Genomic DNA, 24,483 nt, shown 5'->3' with positions numbered 1-24,483 from the left:
ATACAATAGACTTTTAGGCATAAGCTGCCTTTCAAAAATTCCGACATAGACAAAAAATAAGAAAAATACATTTTTATATATATTTTATATATTATGATTAATTATTGAGCTATAAGTTTTAATTCAAAGATAGAGCACTGCGGCAATATACCTTGATTCAGTTATTGTTTTGCCTTGTCGTTTTAATGTGTTGATGAAAACATGAAATCACAAAATCCTGTAACTATATATTTTATTTTATTTTTCATTTACCAAAAAAACAGTAAGATCTAAAAAACCCTATTTATTTTTGGTTATTATGTACGAAGAAAAAAAATAAAATGTAAATCTAATACAATAAATAGGGGCGGGAAGCGCCCTGGATGCCTAATAAAAAATAATCCGAACATTGATTCCAGAGAAATGCTTTTATTATTGTTACTAGTATGTGTATGTACTCAATATGCTAGTACAAAGCTTAATGATCACAGTGCTAGTACAGATACTATCAATAATATTGAGGATGAGACAAATCTAGAATACTACAGGGAAACGGGATCAGAGGGGGACACCATCAAATATATCAGGAGAGAAAATAATTAATGTGATTAGTAAATTGATTAAATTTATCTAAAAAATTAATTTAAGATTAGTAGGAACAATAATTCATTTATTTTGCCTGTATGTGCAAATACTGTATGGATCTTGTTCAAATAAAATTTTTAATTTTTAATCTAAATTATATTAAAGTTCGCATTTATAAAACTTTGCAATATCTATATACCTAAAAGAAGTGTAAAAACGATCGTTACCACACGTTCGGTTTTGCATCGTTTTAGGCTCGTTTATTGCATATCATCTTCTGGCAGGGTCAAATTTTTCATATAAACTTCTACCAGGGTCAAATTTTGCATATAATCTTCTGCCAGGGTCAAATTTTGCATATAAACTTCTGCCAGGGTCAAATTTTGCATATAATCTTCTGCCAGGGTCAAATTTTGCATATATACTTCTGCCAGGGTCAAATTTTGCATATAATCTTCTGCCAGGGTCAAATTTTGCATATAAACTTCTACCAGGGTAAAATTTTGCATGTAATCTTCTGCCAGGGTCAAATTTTGCATATAAACTTCTGCCAGGGTAAAATTTTGCATATAATCTTCTGCCAGGGTAAAATTTTGACATAGTAAAATAATAGCTAGAGTTTAGAAAATATTTGCTTATCTTACACTAGTTTTCACACTGAAAGGCATATGGGCAAAACACTCCGAACAAACGAACCAACTGAAGGCACAAAAACAATAGTTTTTTTCGACATTAATTGTAAGCTTTTAAAATGCGATAAATGATATCACAATTGAAAAAGTTACCAAATTCATTTAACCTTTACTAATGTTGAGTAATTATTTCTGATCTGAACCAGGAAGGATGAATTGGAAAGTATCCGTGAACAGGCAAGGATTGGTCTGGGTAATCTCACAAAGGAGGTTCAAGGAAGGGAGGGTAGAACCCTGCCATTGATCGGAGGTACTGGATGTAACAAAACATCAAAAAGAGTGACTACTTTTAAATTCTGGCATTTGCAAAAACAAGTAGTCTGTTTTGCAGCATCAAAAGTAACAGAGATATGACAAATTCAGGCTGTTAAACACAACAAAACTTGTCAAAAATTTACAAAACAAAATTACATTTTCAAAAATTACAAAATATTTTACAATCATCTATGTATACTTTGCTAGTCTGGTTGTCTTTTTGTTTGTATCCAATGAACGTCAAAACGGCTAAACCGATCTGGCCCAAATTTTTTGTGGGACCTCATGTTTATAATTCATGTCTAGTTTATAATAAAAGATTAGCTGAAGTGCCCAGCGTTGCCCGTGGAATTGTTTTTAGCTTATGTCACCCCGGAGTACTCAAGGGTTCCTACAGAAAATGCTAGCAAATTTGGTTAGCTGTTTAGCCAGCTTTACGACCGGGGGAAGGCAGGCAGCCATAAACCACAACCGTTCAGTCTTCCATGCCACAACAATTGAGTCATCCGGCAATTGTCACGTTTTAAATGATAAATTTAGTGCATTAAAATTGCGATTTTTAACAATCCAGTAACATCATGCAAAAGATATATATAAGACTTTTATATTTAAGTTTTAAATTAAAATAATGATGATTCCTTTAAATGTTAACTGCCAAGCTTATTTTTCCTTAAAAATAAAATACATGTTTCCTCTCAAATGGGTTATTTTTGAAAACATTGTGAACGACAAAAATGTTGCACCATAACATCTCTGGTACAATTCGATATTAATGGTGAAAAAATATTCCTTGTAAAATGTAGAGCAGTTTATCAACACAAAACACAATTCATCATTCTTTAATAAACTTTTAAAATTTCAGGTGTACTGATCGGGCTTCAGTGCTTTACCTTTCACTGTCAAGCAGGAATTCAACATTAACCCCAGAAGAGTCTGTTTTCATGTCTTTTGCTTTACCGGAAAAATTAAATAATATTTTTTTTTAATCTAAGTGTTCCCCTGTCATAAACAAATATTTTTGTTTCTTCTTAAATTATAGTTAAGTTGGTTCACATGCTTGAACAAAAGAAGGATCAGATCAAGGTTGGTAAATGACGTCTTCTTTGCAATGGACACTCTAAATCCTCATATGGCATCACTGATACTTAACTAACAATCATCACATTTAACAAATATTGATTGTGCTAACGAGTTTGTAGCTAAAAAATGAAATTCTAATTCAAGTTTTTAATATTTTAATTCGTTGATATTTAGTGAGCCGCAAAACAAATTATTTTTTAAATAAGCAGTGACGTCATATGAGGATTTAGACTCCGTTAGAGTGTCCATCACTATAAAGGTCGTATTTATCTACATTGGAGAGCATCCAGAGTATTTAACCTTTCTATAACCTTGGATGAGATTAACAAGTATAAAACAGTTTACTAAAAATGCAAGTTTCATAACAAAAATAATGTGACTTTCATTATACCTATTTCTACAATTATGGCTGAATGTTGATTGTTGATATATTTACAACAGATATAAAGAAGTCCCAGTTTTGCTGTGCAAGGAGTCAAAATGTACACTGTTGCATTATTTACAGGTCAACCTGTTAATATTTGGTTTAAACACAATGCGTCCCAGTCAAAATGTGCACTGTTGTGTTATCTACAGGTCAACCTGTTAATATTTGGGTTAAACAAAGTGCGTCCCAGTCAAAATATACATTGTTGTATTATCTACAGGTCAACCTGTTAATTTTTGGGTTTAACACAGTGCGTCCTACTAAAAATATACGTTGTTGTATTATCTACAGGTCAACCTGTTAATATTTGGGTTAAACACAGTGCATCCTACTAAAATGATACATTGTTGTATTATCTACAGGTCAACCTGTTAATATTTGGGTTTAACACAGTGCGTCCTACTAAAAATATACATTGTTGTATTATCTACAGGTCAACCTGACATATTTGGGTTAAACACAGTGCGTCCCAGTCAAAATATACATTGTTGTATTATCTACAGGTCAACCTGTTGATATTTGGGTTTAACACAGTGCGTCCTACTAAAAATATACATTGTTGTATTATCTACAGGTCAACCTGTTAATATTTGGGTTAAACACAGTGCGGCCCAGTCAAAGTGTACACTGTTGCATCATCTACAGGTCAACCTGTTAATATTTGGGTTAAACACAGTGTGTCCCACTCAAAATGGAACTGTTGCATTATCTACAGCCCAACCTGTTAATATTTGGTTTATTACAGAGCGTCCCACTAAATATGAAACATGGAATACAATTTCTAAATTGACTTTGATCTTTAACTTCTAATTAATGACAAAATGTGTGTTACAAAAAAACATTGTACAACAATTTGTTTACCTTTTTGTATTCTTGAAGAGAATGCATTTAGAAATTTATCTTAATAAGACGACATATCATTCTACATCATATTTTGTGGGACACACTGCAAATAATGAAAAAAAAACTTCAAGTGGCGAATCTAAAATACATGATTTTAGAAGAAAAAGATACAATTAATGTCATCTGAGTGTTATCTGTTTTAAATCTAGAACAATAGTCCTTGTAAATCAATATATTTTAGAACAATATAATTGAAACTATTATAATGTCTAATATTTCAGGCAGCAATATCTGGCCTTGCTGAATACTCCCTTTCTACCAGGGATTTCTGACCCAGCTTTTAAACCTACAAATAGGCCGCCATACCCTCACTACTATCCAGATCATGATGATCACCACCATGATTATGATGATCATCATTTTGATGGGGGTTGTCAGGATTCCAACTGCTACAACAATCCGACATTACGACCTCCGTATGAACCAAGACCTCCATATACCCCTCGACCTCCCTACAACCCTCCTTCCTCCTTCTATCCTGCTAATAATCCATCTTCCAACTCCTATGACCCTAATTCATTTGTTGACTGGAATACTAGGTAACCATGTAATATATAACATCTTACAGTTTAACCCAGAACTTGGAAGACATCAAAAGAATTTATAAAATGTCGTCTTGACAATGTTTTATTTTTTTATATTACACTTACTTATAATAATTGTAAAACCATATAATTAAATAGCTATGGAACATACGGGAACTATAATTATTCATTTTTTTAAACTAAATATCTGCAGCATTCGACTGTCAGTAGGTTTAAAAACAACATTTTATAAATTCTTTCGATTGCTCGACTATTAAATTAAACTGTAGTATAATCTTAGAAGATTTGAAGATGGGGGGGGGGGAGTAGGACTGGATGAGTTCCTGTTTTTTTAATCGTTCGTTCCTCGTCCTAGAACGTGGACCTTCCGCTAGATTGTTCGCTCTTTTTTAATCGTTCCGTCCCCGTTCAGTTCCGTTCTTTATGTTCTTGATCAAGAACGGTTCCAAGGAACAGGTAGAATGGGTCTAGGGGGGACTGAGTTGGGGAGGGGTTGGGTCAAGGGAGGTTACACAACCATTGGTCAACCCCACCAAACTGACAGAATTTACAATTATAAAGATAAAATAAAACTCTACAATTTTCACCCATTTTAATTATTTCTTCGTTCGTTCCATGTTCGATATTTTATAGATTGTTCCAATATTTTTAAGAACGCATTCTATTGTTCTATGTGTTCGTTCTTTTTTTGTTGGAACAACGGGATTGTTCTTGATAGTTCCGTTCGTTTCCGTTAAAGAACGATCGTTCCCTGAGAACGACGCCAAGCCCTAAGAAAACATATATTACTATATAATTTAGGATGAAGGCTGGCTACTGCCCAAGAGAAGACTATTTGGGTGAGGGACGGAGCATCAGCAATTGGTTTCTCAGTATCCCCAACTCAGTCCCATTAGGCAATCTTTTATTCTAGTTTTTTAACAAAAGAAAAGGAAAAAAACCAATAAATTTTATAAAATTGACTTAATCTTTTTAGTTCCTGGAAGACAATTTGAAGATGTCTACAAAACCTGTCGGGATGATTTTGACTGTTTAGGAAGACAAAAATGTTGTCCATCCAGATTATCCTACAGTGATACATCTAGTATTTGCAGGTTTGCATGATTATTGATTAAAGAGATGATTGAGAACGAAGAGCACAGGTTCAATACAAGTTTAACTATGCAAATGTGTTAGCAGTTTTGATGACTGTTGAAAAATCAAGATTAAAATTTAAAATTGTATTTTTCTTCCTTCACATTTTTGACGCAACCGTAACTTATCAATTAGTTGCCTTCTTATATGTTGAATTTTTGTACTAGTGGAAACACACAAAACGATTAAAAAATAGATGAAATATTTAAAAATGTGTGAATCAATCCACCAACTGTACAAAGTACAAAGTGGACACAACAAAAACAAAAATCAAACAAAATGTAAGTTTGGTTTGTAGAAAGGTTTTAACAGATGGGTTTATTTAGATATCCTCAGCAGTATTTGGGATACAGAGCTAGAAAAGAAGATATCACCATCTAAACAAAACATGAAGATGCCTTAACATGGATATCTAAGAAACTGCTTTCACTTTTGATGTTATTTTTATCTCCCGTTCAACGAAATAGCTGATCTTAATTCATAGAGTAACTTGAATTAACTGTTATTAAGAACGTTTTATCAAATAGCTATCAGAAGATAGTAAACAGGAGATTTAACGATAAATTACTACTTAAAAAGGGACTGTAAAGGAAAAATGAAAGGGGGTATTGGCTGAAACCTGAGCATTTCAGGCGTTGATTGACACCTATAAGAGTTCTATCTGTCTCAAAAAATTAATATAAAATCAAAATTATACCAAAACTTGTATATGTAAGATTTAGTATAAGATTCTAAGTTTTAAAAAGATCATATTCAGAAAATACGCAACCAATCTGAAAACTACGATATCCCAGAGGAGCCTGAAAAACTAAGGTTTGCTCCTATTGTTATTTAAATTTAATATTTTTTCCGTATCACGTGACCAGAACTCCAACCAATGGCAGTGTTGTATTATTGTCACATGTCTCCGTCTGCATCACGTGACCCTTTAATTTTTCCTTTACAATCTCTTTAACCTGGGAGCTTAAATTAGATAAATTAGAAGGAACATCCCGATTAAGAAATAATTAATAGTTCAAAAATATTCTACAAATAGAATTCTAACTAAATCTAAACCAGCAAGTAGAATGAACTATTCATGGTCCATAACTGTGTGGAATGAGTTGAAAATATAACAGATTTCATAACATTCCTAAAAGTTCCATTCAAAAGGACGGACCGGCTATGTAAGGTAGTTGAACTGAGTATGCAGTGTTGTGGAAAGCTTCTTAGGATTCATTTGAGACATATAGAACTTTTTAAAGATCTGTAATTCCTGAGTTTAAGCGCAAATTCGACGTTCAACACTCCTACTTTTGGGGTGCATACGTTTTCAGAATTAGTTTTTTTAAAAGGTCTGTCCCTTTAAAATAAAAATTGGATAATTTAAAATTCAGAATATCTTTATCTAGTCAGAAGTTGCATATAATGAAAGAATCAGATTATAGAATTTGAAAATTGAAAGAAAAAAAATTTGTTGGGCATTTATTATGATTTGTATCTAGTAATTTTTAACAAACTACATTGTAAAAACTATTTCATAATATTGAATCTAAATTATATTAACAACATTATGCATCTTTAAACTATTAATTCTTACATTTTCTAAAATAAATATTTAATGTTTGGCAATTGTTTTATTTGAAAAACAGTGTAAAACATGTTACCTATACGTTTTCATAAGAACAGGTTTCTAAAACCAATACGTCTTTAGAAGAACAGGTTTCTAAAACCCAATATTCCTTCAGATGAACAGGTTTATAAAAACCAATATTCCTTCAGAAAAACAGGTTTCTAAAAACCAATATTCGTTCAGAAGAAAAGGTTTCTAAAGTCCAATACGTCTTCAGAAGAACAGGTTTCTAAAGACCAATATGTCTTCAGAAGAACAGGTTTCTAAAAACCAATACGTCTTTAGAAGAATAGGTTTCTAACGACCAATGTCTTTAGAAGTCAAGGTTTCTTTAGACCAATATTCCTTCAGAAGAACAGGTTTCTTAAGAAAAATATTCCTTTATAAGAAGAGGTTCTAAAAACAAATATTCCTTTTAAAGAAAAAGGTTTCCAATATTCCTTTAGAAGAACAGGTAGCTGATGAGAAGAGCAGTACTAGAGAGGGTCAAGACAGAAACAGTTGTATTCTAAAAAAAATCTAGTTTTAGAAAACTCGGAGAATAAAATGATACTAAACATACTAATCATGATGCAATCTTCTATATATATATAAGTTGTTCGATACCAATGCAAATAAAAAGAAGCTTTTTCGTGTATTAGATAATAATAAAAATATGAGATTTAACAAGTTGTAATTTGCTTAGTATGTGATTTAATGACGTTACATATTTTCACTACAAATTACAGAATTTATCAAATCTCGGAAGATGACATGACATTTTCTCCTTATCAAGAAATAATTATGTTTCCTGGAACTACGTTCAATGTATCAAAAACTTGAAAAAGTATTTTAGAAAAGATACCTTAAGTGAAAACTTCATTTTTCGTGGACCACAGAGTTCCGCAGATCGTTCCTGATTAATTGATCGATTTGATCACAGAAGAATTTAGGAAGTAAGCAATATCATTGAAGACTTTTTTAACAATAACTAAGAACTTTATCAGTGAGACGGTCATTGTAAGAGCTAGAATCTAAAATATTTATTTGAAAGTTAAACTGTCAAAATTGATGTTTCAATGAATTTTTTAAGCAACAAATCTGTTACAAATAGCGAAACAAATAGCAACAACTCACATTTAAAAGAGATAAAGAAGACTACAATTATTCTTCACAAATATAAAAATGTTCATCTTACCTCTAGAATAACCAGGAAATACTTTAAATCGTTCAACTCGTCTTCCAGTTTTTCTCTAATAAAAATCAAATTTGTAAAAATCCACTTTTTCTCTAAAATTAATCAAATATTTGAAAATCCAGGTTTTCTCTAATGACCAAACAAATCAAATTATGATTAAAAAAAGAAAAATAGAAATCTTAAAATGCAGATGTTTAAGATTTATCACTTTTATAAATATCAACCCTCGACATAAATGTGCATACACAGGAATTTTGTCCTGACCCCACGTTAAAATCTCTTCTCAATCTGAACCTACCTTTCGTCATCTGTCAGTTTGAGCTTATCCAGGTTTTCTTCGATCTTCTCTATTCGGTAGATTTGCTTCTCTATTGCATCTTTAATTTCACCAACCTGCTTGATAAAAGAAAAATTAAAAGATTTCTTACACAAGATATCTGCAAATACATTATGGCCAAGAATGATGCAATTTTGAAAGAAATATCTCTCAACTTAAAAAAAATCTAATAACACAAAATATATATTCCTGTACAATATAAATAATACATATCACAACACATAACAAATTAAACAAATCATTCTTAGTTAATTCTCTCAATTCTCTGCCTTTAGCACAGATTCGTACATTTATCAAATGCAGTAAAAAATAACTATTATTTTCTTGGTTTATAATTTCAATTTGTAAAGGGGTATGTGGACGTTGTATTTTACGTGGAATAAACAATTAATTGGAAAACAAATATAATCAACAAATCATTAAAAGAAAAAGGTAATAAAGAACAACATTATTCCGGTTTTATGAAATCAACCAAAAGGATTGAGCCTGCCGATCTGACCCATGATCGAAGCCCAGACTCCTTCTTCTCTGGACTGTGTTAGAACTTCTCCTTCAACTCCAACCTTAATCCAGGACTCTACTCCAGGCTCAGTTTTAACCCTGCAGTAATACTTACAATACGCTTAGTGTCTATTGGTAAATGATTTAATTTTCTTATAGAATATAAATAAGTACAGAACTTTGAGCAGTGAACTTGGGACCAAATTTCATTAAAATTTAAAAGCGATACATGGTTCAACCCATCAACCTTCACCTAGAACCCTCCAAGAGGAGTGGTTGAACTAAATCTGAGCAGTTAATCTACTTATCTCTTTACATTAAATTAAAGGAATTTTTCAAGAACCTACACCCAGAACGACATGAGCTGCCGACCATTGAAGTCAAACAAAAAGTTTCAAATTATTAAATCCTCACTCCTCAGTGGCAATTCTAAATAAAAAGAAAGAACTAAGAAGATAACTATTCCACCATTACTATAAGATAATTAGGAGTACTGTAAATATAATTTCAAGTCACCCTTCACGCAAAGATGGCAATGCCTGATTTATAATAGTGTTGTCTGATCAAGTATGAATGAGATATCCATGTTTTTGTGTCTTTAAACTGTTAATTTTCGATTGCAGTTTCTCTGCGAAAGTCAATTGCGCATTTCTTCCTTATAATAAACAATGGAGAAATTCACAGAAATAAACACTTTTCTAGTCAGAAAACGACATTATATTTCAAATTTTTGATCATATTAAGGTTTTAATGGTAAAATAGTAAATCGGGCATTGCTATCTAATGAAATTACGCTTACAGTACCATTAATGACATTAAAAAAATCTTGGTAATTGGGAAATTCTTTAAAAATTAGCAAATGCGGGAAAATTTTCTTTTGCTTTTCCCGAATATCATTCACTTTTTAAAGTAAATTTTTTTTACATTTTTGTGTTGATTTTTTACCTTATTATTAGAGAGTTTTTGTCCTTTATAAATTCATATTCAAGATCCTCTGAAGCCAGGATAGAAGGATTGTCACCCATTCGATCAGGTATATACAGTTCAGATACACCATCTAGACAGATTATTTACAGTTCAGATATAGTTCAGATACACCATCTATACAGATTATATACAGTTCAGATACATCTAGATAGATTATTTACAGTTCAGATATAGTTCAGATACACCATCTATACAGATTATATACAGTTCAGATACACCATCTAGACAGATTATATACAGTTCAGATACACCATCTAGACAGATTAAATACAGTTCAGATAAACCATCTAGACAGATTATATACAGTTCAGATAAACCATCTATAGAGATTATATACATTTCAGATACAGTTCAGATACACCATCTATACAGATTATATACAGATTATATACAGTTCAGATACACCATCTAGACAGATTATATACATTTCAGATACAGTTCAGATACACCATCTATACAGATTATATACAGATTATCTACAGTTCAGATACACCATCTAGACAGATTAAATACAGTTCAGATACACCATCTAGACAGATTATATGCAGTTCAGATACACCATCTAGATAGATTATTTACAGTTCAGATATAGTTCAGATACACCATCTATACAGATTATATACAGTTCAGATACACCATCTAGACAGATTATATGCAGTTCAGATATAGTTCAGATACATCATATATACAGATTTGATACAGTTTAGATTCAGATTATATGCAGTATGCATGTACTTTCAGCAAGTTTTTTAAGCAAACTTTTTGTTTTTTGTTTTGTTTTCCTGACTGCATCATTTTTTTGTTGCATTTTTTACATTAGGACAAGCAGGCAGTAAAAGTAGAAGGCAAAAGAAAGGCCCCAAATTAAAAAAAAGAAAACAAGGTCCTATAGCTCAAGCAAGCTCTGAAAGAAACTCACAAGCCCAGAATAATTTAAAATTAATTTTAAGAACCCTCATTTTCAATATCTTAATTTTAAAAAATACAATTTTTTGTTATAATTTCAGCTTTTTTCATTCTTGCCTAATTTATTGAGTTAAAAAATGGATTGAAATATATTTCGAAAAAGACCAAAATTAAAAAGGTAGATATTCCTTCAATTGGCAAAATTACAAGGTAGGGTTTGCATGATTATTTTACCTCAGTTGTCTGTCCTTTAATATAATTAAAATATTTAAATTACTGAAAGTGAATTGAAATTAAAGGAGCTAGATTAGACAATAATTTAAAAATAGGGGATGTGTTATTATTTGAAAAGTAATTTAATATTTAGTTTAGTTTCTGGTATTAAATAGTTGATCTATCTATCTATCAAGTTCCCGGTGAATAATTCTTGTTATTGTCACCTACTTCGTTGAATAATCATAATTATTACACAAAATGGGTGGCAATAATAAGAATTATTGATGATTTGGCTATGTAGTAAATAAAAAAAAATGGTAAATTCGATAAGAATGTGGTATAAGAAGTAATTAATAGTTAAGACAGTGTGCAAATGCAAAAGATAATATTAAAAATGGAAAAAAGACATATACCTAAATGAATTAAGTGTTTGCCACAAACTATGATTAAAAATATAAAGGGTTTACACCATCAGATTGGAAAGATATAGAGATTAGAAAATTGGAGTTTGTGCAAAGACTCAGTTCCTTTCAGCAAAGAAGACCATGGTTTATTAAAATATTTTCACCTTTAAATGCTACAAATTTTATATCAAACGTCTTCTTCTCCACATCAAAACTAAACTTGACATTAGTTCCAGCTAGCTGCCTAGGATAGGGTCTACTCATACCTACACATCATAAAATATAATAGGATTTATTTCACATCTTTATCAGATAGAAAATATTCACTTATATTTCTATCTGTTTAAGCTAATAGCTTAACACTAAAGAAATGTTTTTTTTTCATATTTTCCTTCCTTTTGTTTTCGCAAGAAGTTATCCACAGTAATATCTTTAATTCAGCACGATGAACATGCCAAATAAGCACATAAGCTTTAATCAACTCGGAACACTTCAAATCTAAAACTATATCGACGTCGCTTGTGCTATTTATCAGCGTATCTGTAGGTGTTATCCAACTCGTCATTTACAATTCCTGTAGAATTTATTTGTTGTTTGTTTGTTTATTTTGGTATTTGTTTGCTTGTTTGTTTATTTACCTTTTACAATATTTTGAATAGGTTTCCCCTGAGAATCCCAGAGTATTTCGTCATCACTGGTATCCCAATATGTCCTGAATCAAAACTAAATAAAAAATGTGATTTACGAATTTATGCAGCAGAGACACAGAATAAAAGAAAAAAAATTACGCGATATATTCCTCATTGTTGAACAGATAAAGATTGTAAAGATTGTAAAGAATGCCAACTTGCAAAGCCCTGTTTAAGACTAATAATAAAACAACAAATTAGAGAACTGATAAAATGCAGAAAAAGAATTGAGCCTTTGCGCCGCAAACTCAAGTTTTCTAATCCCTATATCTTTGCCACCTGATGGTGTTAACCGTTAGTATTTCCAACTTAAATTATTTGATCTAAAAGTATTTATAGTTTGAAATATCTAAGGTCTATGAAATTGCGTTGCAAAAAAATTTAGGATTAGAAAATCAATTCCTTTGAATATTACCAGGATATACTGTTCTCATCTGCCTTAGAGAATACATAGTTACATTCCTGGGTTCCGCAATGATCTGGCCTAGACAACAAAACTTTAAAATATTAAATATTAAAATTCTGAGAAAAATGTTGAGAAACAAACGAGAATTGAAATAATAATAATGTTTAAATTTTGACTTTTTATTGTGCGATAAAAGTTTTGTATGGTTTGTAGTTGTAGTCTTTTAAGGATGTTTAAAATGAAAAAATTAACCTTCCTAATGATCTATTATTTTAATATTACTTCGGCTGACCGATTTAAAAGAAAAAAATTGAATATTTTGCTGCGAATTGGTAATCATTACAAAAAAAATCATATTGTCGGTCAGGGCAGGCAGGGTTGTTATCATCAGGTCTGCATTTGTTTTGATTCGATGTTTCCGTTCAGAGAATGTTGTATATACAGGTTAACATGAAACCCCGGTTAACCCCTACCTATCCAAATCAGGTTTACATAATCCAAATTCTGAAAGGAATTGACCTCCACCGATCTCTTCTATCTCATTTTTCACTCCGCTAAAACAAAACAGATTTTTATTTATAATTTGGGGTTTCTACATAAAGTTATAATTCTTTTGAAAACTCTTTATTCAAATTTTACAAAACATTCATAAATATTCCGTTGGTTTGATAAGGTTAGAAAAAGTAAAAAAAAAAGACTTTTAATGTGAAAGGAGGAAATCAGAAATTGTAGGCATTGTAAAGATGGCGTATTTCCTGTGGCCTGATCCCCCCAAAAATACAATGATAAAGTTATAAAAAAAACTTTAATTTACAGGGTGTCCCAATAAACATGGGAATTAAAAGACGACTTGAAGGTCGTCTTTGAACTCTGGCAGAGACAAAAAAGAGGTTTATACGTCTGACGAGCTTTTCAAAAAGGGGTTTTTCTTTCTTGTAACTTAAAAATTGAAGAAGATATTAGATATTAAGACAAATAGATTTATAAAACAAATTGAAATTTGTATACAAATTTTGCAATATCTCCGTCAATTTTGAAAATACAAAAATGTTAGATCACATTTTGAAAATCTCAAGACCAGGCGTTTTCGATATTAGATGTCTAAGCTGGAATACTGCTTTAAATCTGTTCATATAAAAATGCCGCATGGATCGAAGATGATATAAATGTCGTCACTGAATTCCCTTGTTTATTGGGACACCCTGTATCATGATTTTTGAATAGCTACCTGAAAACCATTGGGCCAAAAATATCTCTTGCCACCTTTGTTGTGATATAATCATAGTTCTCTTTTTGGTAAACAAACAAAGGAAAGTAGTAATGCCTGAAAAATGATAAGGAAAGAAAAAACCTAAAATATTTTTAAAATCATTTAAATGAAAGGTTGGCATTTGGTAACCTCTAAAACAGAAATTTCATGAACACTGAGTCCAAGACATTTTATTGGCATAATGTCAAAAAAAATTTCAAACATTTCTTTTTAATTATTAGATAATAGAAAGTTACCAGGACATGACCAATTTGTGTTTAATCTCCTGGTCAAATGAGCTCTCCTGTATTCCTGACCCAAATATAGATTCAACTGAACTAGAGGTCAGGTTCTCTCCAGATATACAGTCGGTCAACTCAGACCTTGGAAAGATACTGTCATTGTCAACTAACAAGGATAATCCTTTAAAACGTTCGACTTAACTGAAAGCTTGTTATTTATAAAAAGCATAAATGAATAGAGTTAGTTTTTTAATTTTTCCATTTTTTTACCTTCCATTAGTTCTTCCGCTTCTTTTTAATCCATGACAAAACTCAGTATCATCATCTGATATACTTAAATCTAAGGCACCACAAGCCCTGAATATATTTATCTTAAGGAGCCTGCTATTAAAAAACTTTACTTAAATTATATAAACCCTGGTTTAATGCTCCTTCTTATACCGGACATCAGAAGCTGATATCACGTGATCGACAGATGCCAGCCCTTAGACTCGACTTAAGGAGTTAGGCCTGATGAAACCGACCTGGATTTTTTTTAGTTGAGATTTTGTCTGAAAATTGGGCCGTATTCTAATGAAATCCTAAAATTTACCATTTGTAAAATTCGTAATTTTGAACGCACACTGAAGCCGGTTAAAGCAGGATATCTGTTTACTTCCAACCAACCTGGATATACTTTGAAGCCCGGTTAAAGCAGGATATCTGTTTACTTCCAACCAATCTGAATATACTCTGTCACCAGGTTGAAGCTGGATATCTGTTTACTACCAATCCACCTGGATTTACCCTGAAGCTAGGTTCAATAGGATATCTGTTTACTACCAATCCACCTGAATATACACTGGAGCCAGGTTCAATAGGATATCTGTTTACTACCAATCCACCTGGATATACACTGGAGCCAGGTTCAATAGGATATCTGTTTACTACCAATCCACCTGGACATACACTGGAGCCAGGTTTATGCTGAATATCTGTTTACTCGAAACCCAGCCAGATATACCCTGAAGCCAGGTTAGAGCAGGATATCTCTTTTCTACCAACCTATCTGGATACAGCCTGGTCCCTTAAGCAAGGTTGAAGCTGGATATCTGTTTACTCCCAACCTACCTGGATATACCCTAAAGCCAGGTTAAAGCTGGATATCTGTTTTCTAACAACCTACCTAGATACACCCAGGAGCCAGGTTAAAGCAGTATATTTGACCCACCTGGATATACCCTGAAGCCATGTTAAAGTAGGATATCTGTTGAATACTCTTGCTACGAAGTTGTTTACTAAAGGAACCTTAAAACAAAAATACTTCTTGATATTTGAAGATTACATTTATTTGAACTAAATCCAAAACTTAAATATTATAGAGGCAAAATTTATAATTGACCAGATTTACATTTTGAGAATAGTTGTTTAGGAAGAAAAAAAGAAATCAATGATAGAATCAATCTTTGAGAATTCTAAAGATCGATTTTGCTCCCTTAGTCAACAATTCTACCCTTTAAAAACGTCCTGTTCGTATCAAATGAATCCTATTTTTCTCTATAATATTGCACTCTCAGCTCAACTACCATATTTAGCCGGTCACTCCCTTAATAGAGAGGTTTCTAAATCCAATTAGAACAAACCATCCCTAAACAGGTACTTTACTTGTACCAGACTTTGGTTAAATTCAATTCATAAGTTTTTTTTCAATTGATTGTAAAAGACCAAGCAGCTGCATTGAAGACTAAGCACTGCAGTTGGGATAAGCACCAGGACAGAAAATTAAATAAATTACCTTAATCTGAGGACCAAAATGTGACCAGGAAACAGGTTCCCAAAATAGCAAGGTTTTCTGATCTACCTCCCTTATAGAAGATATAACCTAGAGACAACAATACGCTGATTAATCAGTTCCTTGTTCTTGTAAATATTTTCAGTATGCGTGCGTGGACCCTTTTTTTTAAAAAAAGAAGATATTTTTCAATCTTAAATTCAGGATAAAGATTTGTTGAAAAAAAAGTTTCAATTATTATATATTTAATTTATTTTCCTTTTTAATGTTATAAAGTCACCTTATTATAAAAAGGTGTTAAGACCTTTCTGCCCGCCTCAGCTGGCATTAAAAGACTTCCGTCCTAAAATAAAACATGAAAAATTTTTAGTCTTTTCCAATCTCTTCCTTCTCTCTTTACAAAGTAAATACACCCAACAGGGGTTTCCAATTTCTTAAGACAGTTTTCTGGTGCTAAAAATAAATGTTAGATAAATAAAACTAACTTTCTACATTTTTACCTTATATATGTTGCCAGGCCAAGGTTCATTAAGAAGATCATATCCAATTATATTCTATTCAGTTTTACAAAATAATTCAGAGATATAAAAAACTTTTATTTGGAATTTAGAAATTAATATAATTAAGTGATAGATATCGCCAAAAATTCATAGTTTTCAGAATCCAAGATCTAAATTATGTCATTCCTTATGCTTTTTCAACCGGTTTGCAACATGTTTCCAGAAATTTGCAAATTTATCAACTGAAAAAAAAGTTTGAATTAGATATTAGTAACAGTGGGGGGGGGGGGGCTAGGGGAAAGGGATTTGCCGAGTTGGAAACATGAAAACATTATGAAAGATTCATAAAACTATTCTTCATAACATACATACCTGCATTATAATGGTTTTGGAAGAATCTATGATAAACCTCCCCAGCCTCATAGGTTACATAACCACAAAACCAGTTTTCTACCTGGCACTCTAATCAATTAATAAATACTAAACAAAACCAGTTTTCTACCTGGCACTCTAATCAATTACTAAATACTAAACAAAACCAGTTTTCGACCTGGCACTCTAATCAATTAATCAATTACTAAACAAACTAGTTTTCTACCCTGCACTTTAATCAATTAATAAATACTAAACAAACCCAGTTTTCTACATAACATTCTTATCTATTAATCAATACTAAACAAACCCAGTTTTCTACTTACCACTCTAATCTATTTATCAATACTAAACAAACCCAGTTTTCTACATAACATTCTAATATATTAATCAATACTAAATAAACCCAGTTTTCCACCTGCCACTCTAATCTATTAATCAATACTAAACAAATTCAGTTTTCTACATAACATTCTAATCCATTAATCAATACTAGACAAACCCAATTTTCTACATAACATTCTAATCTATTAATCAATACTAAACAAAACCAATTTTCTACATAATATTCTAATCTATTAATCAGTACTAAACAAACCCAGTTTTCTGCATAACATTCTAATCAATTAATCAATACTAAACAAACCCAGTTTTCTACATAATATTCTAATCTATTAATCAATACTAAACAAACCCAGTTTTCTACATAACATTCTAATCAATTAATCAATACTAAACAAAACCAGTTTTCTACATAACATTCTAATTTATTAATCAATACTAAACAAAACCAGTTTTCTACATAATATTCTAATCTATTAATCAATACTAAACAAACCCAGTTTTCTACATAACATTCTAATCTATTAATCAGTACTAAACAAACCCGATTTTCTACCTCGTACATTTAAATCACTACTAAACAAATCCAAAACTAATCAGAATGCCACCTTTGCCAGAGGCCAAGGAAATTTTCTTTCTACTCCTTCCCTGATCAATATAATCATGTTGAAATATCTAATATAGTTTGAAGTTGTTTTGAATTGAAAATTATTAGAATTATCGTAAATATTTTATTTTATACTGAAAATGTTTAAAGTAAATTTAATCTTATTTAATATTGAAATCAAAGAAAAAAAACCTTAGTTGATCAACAAGCCAGCTAGGAAATCCATCATAAGTTCCAAATTCCTCAGATGCAACATCCTAATAAAAAAAAAACAATACCACATAGATTTTATCTCCTCCATCATTAAATGTAACGTCCTAAAGAAAAGCCTGAATCCTAAACAAAATCACAGAAAACACAGAAAACCTTTCTAAGAATCTTCATCCATCCATGATCAGACAGAACATACATAATTATTGGCTACAAACTACATATTGTCGAGAAAAGTATAAAATCTAACTTAAAAAATTTCTTTTCAAACTGTGAATTTTAGGGTAAAAGCTATTTATATTCTAAAACATGTTTTGTTTCATCTTGACAAGAAATGTTGTGGCATGGAATATCCGATTGTGACTCTTGGCTACTGGAAGCTAATTTCTGTTATAGAAGAGAAAATAAATGTGGCCCAAAGACTGCCTACCTCTGCTCTGTTTACTACGTTTTCATAAAAAAGTACCTGATGAGCATCTAGCAGGACCCAGACTCCATGCTTGGCAAAGTTCTCAATAATTATCTCCAGTTTATCCAGGTAGGTTTCATCATATACTCCCTATTACATCCCATATTGATATTATTGGTTTAACAACAGGTTTCAATGAAAACACAATAAAAATAAGTGACTGTAGTTTCAAATGACCTGAAATTATGTCTACACTTACAGTTCTTTAGTTAAATTGGTTTAGCTTAAAGTGGTTTAATATTAGTAGCTTATTTTAACTTGTGGGAAAGACCCGATCTGGCGCCTTTGAATTGATTCGTACGCAAATTTTATGAAGTTATGAACTAAATTAACAACTACAGTGGGTAAGAATTTTGAAAATAAAATCATTTCCTCAGTAGGTTCTACTCCAGACCACATGGTTCCCAGTCTCACTACATTTAATCCCCATTCACCTATACATAACAGGGTATATAGCACAGTGTACATTACATTGTACATTACAGTGTACATTTCAGTGTACATTACAGTGTACAATACAGTGTACATTACAGTGAACTTTAAAGTGTGCATTACAGTGTGCATTACAGTGTATATTACAGTAAACATTACAGTGTACAATACAGTGTACATTACAGTGTACATTAGTGTACATTACAGTGTAAATAACTTTTTTTCATAACCTACTGAAATAATATTTTTCATAACATTGTTCACAACACAGTGTACATGGCACATTGTACATGATCAGTATACAAAATAAGTAACCTATTGTAAATAATATTTTTCATAACAGTGTTTACAACACAGTGTACATGGCACAATGTACGTGGCACAGTGTACATGTCACATTGTACATGATCAGTATACAAAATAAGTGTACATATCAAAGTGTACACAACACAGTCGACAAAACACTGTGTCCATAGCAAAGTTTACATAACAATTGTACATAACACGCATACATGACACATATACATAACACATTTACATTACACATATACATAACACAGTGTACAATATATATATTATACAGTGTAAATAACACAATATTCATAATACAGAATACATGACACAAAACATGGTCATTGTGCAATGTGCACAATTTTTAGTATATTTTAAAAAAATGTACTAAGAATTTTGAAAATAAAACAATATTTTAAAAATTTTAGATGCTAATTTTATTGAATAAAAAATGTATCTGTTCTTACCCATATCTCGGGCATATTTTTCATCCAGAAGCTTCTCCGGATACCAGGGCGTTTTCTTAGTTACAAAATTTAATCCATGAAATACTCTTAAACAACCTCTGAAAAAAATACTCTTTAATGAGAATTGTTCTATATAAAGGTCTTTTTTGAAAGATTTATGAATATATGAAATAAGAAAAATTAATGATTGAGTTAAGTGCAAAAGATACAAATAAACTTTTTTAAAAATTAAAATATTCAATAATTTGTAATTCACCTTCTTATATTTCTTTATTCAGTTAAATATTTTTTCACTGATAAAGTTCGAACAAAATTCTTACTTTGAATCGACAATTTGATGAGTAGATTCGTCGATGTGAAGTTCGTCAAAAACCTCTAATTCCTTCGCTAGTCCGCTGTTCAACTTCAAACGGAATAAATTCAATGTTATAGATTAATGTTATATTTTACCTCAGAACTCAATTGCAGGATTGTTATTTAAAGGGGGCGTCGACGTTACTTTATCTACATTTTACGAGTCACATGCCCTTTAATATCTTATTTGAGTAACGATATGGAATAAATTACTTTCTATTTAAAAAAAGATAAATTTCGTCGATTTCCTTGCTTGCCTCGGCTGTATAAGAGAGCAATTAACTTAAATAGAGAATCTACGTTTGAGATATATCCTCTTTCAAATAGAAAAAATAATATCTCCGCCCCATTGTCTTGGATAAAGGTTCATCGGATACAAAATTGTTAATTGGTCATGTAACACATAAAATAGATGGTCATTAAAAAAATTACACCGGCGCCCAACAGTCAAAAACTTTTTAAAAAAATTTTGTTCTGAACAATTTTAAAAAATGACCATTTTATAATTACATGCAGCAAAAAAGCAAAAGAATGCATAATAATAATAACCTGAATTATTGCTAGGATAACAGGGCCCCAAACCCATTTTAGCATTGTACAACAACTGATGTCACGTTATGAGAGATGTTAAGGCTGGTGGATTTATTAATACTAAAACTTTAAAACAGCTTAACAAACATGTATAGCTCAGAAAAGTAGGGATCCATAATAGAAATGGANGGGGGGGAAGAGTTAAACCTAAATTAATAGCATCAAACATTTATGTGTGAAGAGAGGGGAAAAATATAATTTGGGGAAGAGGGGTTCTATAAAAAACATAGCCACCCCTGCAATAGAGAAAATGACGAGAAAAAACTTGTCTAGTCATGTGGTGGATCCCTTTATACTTATATTGTTATTGGATAATATTTAGGACAAAGATCAAAACCGTGACAAGAAAGTGCGATTAAGCGGCGTTGTGTCGCGACATTTTAATAATGATTTATTATACTTTACTTAACCCTGTTACGACGGGGGAGGGGGTATGTAGACAACTCGAAAAAAGTTTGAGAAAGAATTTTTGTTACCATCCATTTAAATAGTTACACGCCCGATATACACCGATACCATTTCCACCTATATATATGTATATATATATATATATATATATATATATATTTTCTGAACTGATAAATTTTCATTTGCGGCTTCTCAGTAGAAGGCACTTCGGTATTTATTCGGTGAAGACAATCAAGGATTTTGACAGAATTGATCTTTTTAAAGAAAGAAAACGATGATATCTTAATCGTTAATCAATTAAAGATCTAACAAGGGAAAGTTAAGAATCGGGCATTTGATGAACGTTAAGAATCTGGCATTTGATGAACGTCAAGAATCGGGCATTTGATGAACGCTCAAAATCGGGCATTTGATGAATGCTCAGAATCGGGCATTTGATGAACGCTAAGAATCGGGCATTTGATGAACGCTAAGAATCGGGCATTTGATGAATGCTAAGAATCAGGCATTTGATGAACGCTAAGAATCAGGCATTTGATGAATGTTAAGAATCAGGCATTTGATGAACACTAAGAACCGGGCATTTGATGAACGCTAAGAATCGGGAATTTGATGAACGCTCAGAATCAGGCATTTGATGAACGCTCAAAATCCGGCATTTGATGAACGCTCAGAATCGGGCATTTGATGAACGCTAAGAATCGGGCATTTGATTCTTTGAAAAATGGTCACTTTAAAGAGAATGTACATGCAGTCCCTTAAAAAGAAGTTTGGCACAGTCCAAGAGATTTATAAAAAAAACCAAAAACTACATTTATTGTTGTTAAAAAAATCACCAAATATTATTAACTGTCAATTAAAAATATACTCATGTGATTAAGATTCAAAAGGAAAATGAGAAATGATTCGACAATAATAATAACAGTTCATAATGTGTAGGGAGTGATAATTACTTGAATGAACGATTGCATGCTTAATTCATTCAATAATGCTGCAATCAAGACCTACCTGTTGTTATATGTTGTTCCGCGGACAAAGTGAACAATATAACTAACTTTCACGCTAGTATACAAGGTTTTAGAAATTGTAAGCATTCAAACTTTTTAGATACAAATAACTTTTCTAACTGCGGGTGCTTTCCTACTTTTCATGCAAAACACTAGAATTTACCTTAAAAAGTTTATTTGATGTCTTTTAAACATGAAAAATTTGTAACAAATAACCAACCAGTAACCACCGTAATGTATAAAGCATGCGTTTTCGGTGTAAAAACCTGTTCACTAAATAGTAAATGTGGACAATTTTTCAAGGAAGGTGGTGAACTTGTTTTTTTTTTTTTGATACAATTTGCATGTTTCAAAAGTCTATTTCCATTAATAAGAATTCTAAACATTGTCACAATTAGGAATTGAGTCTTTGCCACAAATTCAGTTTTTGTAAAACCTATATCTTTGCAACCTTATGATGTAAACTTTTGATATTTCAAACTTACATTATTTGATCTAATAGCGTTCATAGTTTGAAATATTAAAGGTCTACGACATTGGGTGGCAACGATATTGAAACTAATAAATCAGAGTTTGTGGCAAAAACTCAATTCCTTTATTAAAATTACTCAACTCAAGCCTTCTTCCAACATTTACTGATCTTAAGCAATTAGTTCACATTATATTTAATTTGAAATGAACGCCACTGATTCTACGTTCAAATCTAGTACAATGCACAATTCACAGTTCTCAAATATGATTTATCTGATTTACAGATCATTTAAAAAATATTAAAATTTCGAACTGATTTGTTCTGTACTATTGTAGACCGACAACTAAATAATAATTATTAATATGTAATACAACACTGCGTATGGTTATTATTCAATATGTTTCCTAGTTTGAAATATAGATCCATATTATTAATCATTATTATTTATTTTAACTGATGTGCAGAAAGTGAAAATAACGAGAATGAAGATTGAACGAATATTTTCAAGAATATCGTGATATGCAATTAGTTAAATTCAACATAATATAAATTCATGCAAAAAATGTTTTTCAGCAGTCCATCCAGCCTTATTGTATTTTATTATGTCATGCATTATTAGAATTTACAATGTTTAAAAGATGTGTAGAAAAAGTCAATAAAAATAGAGCTTTCTATAAAAGAGATTTTCTATTTTTATCAACGAATGTAAATTTAAATAACGTTACAAAATTGCATCATACTTGTGAATATTAAGCATATATACTAAACCTGGGTGGGTTGAATAGAACTGGTAGAAGACGACATTTTCCTGAAAAGTTGTAACTACATAATTACAATATATTCATGCTTATTTACACTACAAAACTGCTAACTTATTACTACAAAAATATACGAATAAAGCAAGATTAAGTGTGTAAAATTAAAGCTTACAGGCTAAGTCACTGTGCTTATTAGTTATTTTACATTAAGAAGTTTTTGAAACTATTTGATTAGTCCCGAAAATCGCAATTTTAAGGTATAAAAGATCTAGTAATTTGGGAAACCATGTATTAATAAATGATTATCAACTGTTATTAAAATATAAGATTCTTTAATGTACACTGATATAAAGTTGAAGAATCAATCATAAAGTTGTTTTTACAACTTAAAGTAAACTCTTAAATAATCTTTCAGGGGTAGGTTTTTTTTTATCTTTTCCAAACTATAAAAACTTTTTTTTTGTTTTGAAAATTAAAAATGTTAAACTACTGTTCTTTTACAATAATATAGTCGCATAAATTTCACTAGAAGGGGATCATTAATATATCGCACGGTTCCGGTTTGCCTCACAGTATGTAATTGTACTGTACAACCTGAAATGGGCCGGAATTTAAAGTGTAGTTCGTACATTGTACATCTCTATCCAATGACCGTTAACACTAGACATATTATAGAAAATCAAAATTTCATTATTAACCAAGAAAGTTTTGTTGAGAAAAGAATTTTCAATAATATTTTACTCCGGAGCTTTGCATGAAAGTTGAGAGATGACTTGAATATCGTCTTTAATTTGTATCAATAATTTGTTGCATTTAATTATTAACACTAATATTAGAAATTAGAATCAAAATTCTTGAATTATAATTACCGGAGATTTGAAAAACTTCGTTCAGGATTTGAAAAATTTTCAATTAAAATTTGAACGAAATTCTTTACATCTCCGATAATATTGATAGCACAAGAAAAGGCAGAACATATTAAGCAAATGCCAGGACTATGGGAGTCTTGTGATTAATATTTCAAGATTAAAATATGTCAAAGTAGATTGACAAATGAATGCAGTATAATATTTCAAAGATTTTAAGACATTATTTCAAAGATCAAA

General features: G+C 31.1%; 2 protein-coding genes across 5 annotated transcripts; one reads left to right on the top strand and one right to left on the bottom strand.

The window, feature by feature from the left end:
• The first annotated feature begins 339 nt into the window (after positions 1-339).
• LOC111706643 (uncharacterized) lies at positions 340-6,145 on the top strand. The gene is made up of 8 exons (XM_023479560.1): positions 340-566; positions 1,403-1,506; positions 2,374-2,418; positions 3,033-3,096; positions 4,143-4,460; positions 5,268-5,362; positions 5,443-5,560; positions 5,927-6,145. Exons 1-8 carry the CDS (start codon positions 403-405, stop codon positions 5,979-5,981), a joined length of 963 nt encoding a protein of 320 aa, XP_023335328.1. The 5' UTR covers positions 340-402; the 3' UTR covers positions 5,982-6,145.
• A 1,056-nt stretch (positions 6,146-7,201) lies between these two features.
• Positions 7,202-23,575, bottom strand: LOC111706602 (uncharacterized). 4 transcript variants are annotated; one of them, XR_002766272.1, is made up of 25 exons: positions 20,691-22,594; positions 20,108-20,190; positions 19,788-19,885; positions 18,970-19,031; positions 18,595-18,687; positions 18,111-18,175; positions 17,920-17,959; positions 16,970-17,051; positions 16,784-16,839; positions 16,598-16,651; positions 16,378-16,440; positions 16,101-16,187; positions 15,537-15,613; positions 14,597-14,683; positions 14,342-14,467; positions 14,064-14,159; positions 13,309-13,389; positions 12,845-12,913; positions 12,379-12,452; positions 11,905-12,006; positions 10,173-10,284; positions 8,688-8,785; positions 8,390-8,444; positions 8,057-8,107; positions 7,202-7,720 (listed from the first exon to the last, which is right to left on the bottom strand). XR_002766272.1 is itself a non-coding variant. In XM_023479525.1 (22 exons), the coding sequence occupies exons 1-22, from the start codon at positions 23,421-23,423 to the stop codon at positions 9,194-9,196; spliced, it is 1,776 nt and encodes a 591-aa protein (XP_023335293.1). In that variant the 5' UTR covers positions 23,424-23,575; the 3' UTR covers positions 8,897-9,193. The 4 variants fall into 4 exon arrangements, 3 of the variants coding, with proteins under 3 accessions (XP_023335293.1, XP_023335285.1, XP_023335302.1); XM_023479525.1 differs by lacking the exons at positions 7,202-7,720; positions 8,057-8,107; positions 8,390-8,444; positions 8,688-8,785; positions 20,691-22,594 and adding exons at positions 8,897-9,326; positions 23,388-23,575; XM_023479517.1 differs by lacking the exons at positions 7,202-7,720; positions 8,057-8,107; positions 8,390-8,444; positions 8,688-8,785 and adding an exon at positions 8,897-9,326 and having other exon boundaries at positions 20,691-22,593.
• Between the last annotated feature and the right edge of the window lie 908 nt (positions 23,576-24,483).

The sequence above is a fragment of the Eurytemora carolleeae genome, unplaced genomic scaffold (assembly GCF_000591075.1).
Source record: "Eurytemora carolleeae unplaced genomic scaffold, Eaff_2.0 scaffold52, whole genome shotgun sequence".
NCBI classification, from domain to species: Eukaryota; Metazoa; Arthropoda; class Copepoda; order Calanoida; family Temoridae; genus Eurytemora; species Eurytemora carolleeae.
The sequence above is the reverse complement of the archived record's forward strand: the minus strand, read 5'-3'. Positions and strand labels throughout refer to the sequence as shown.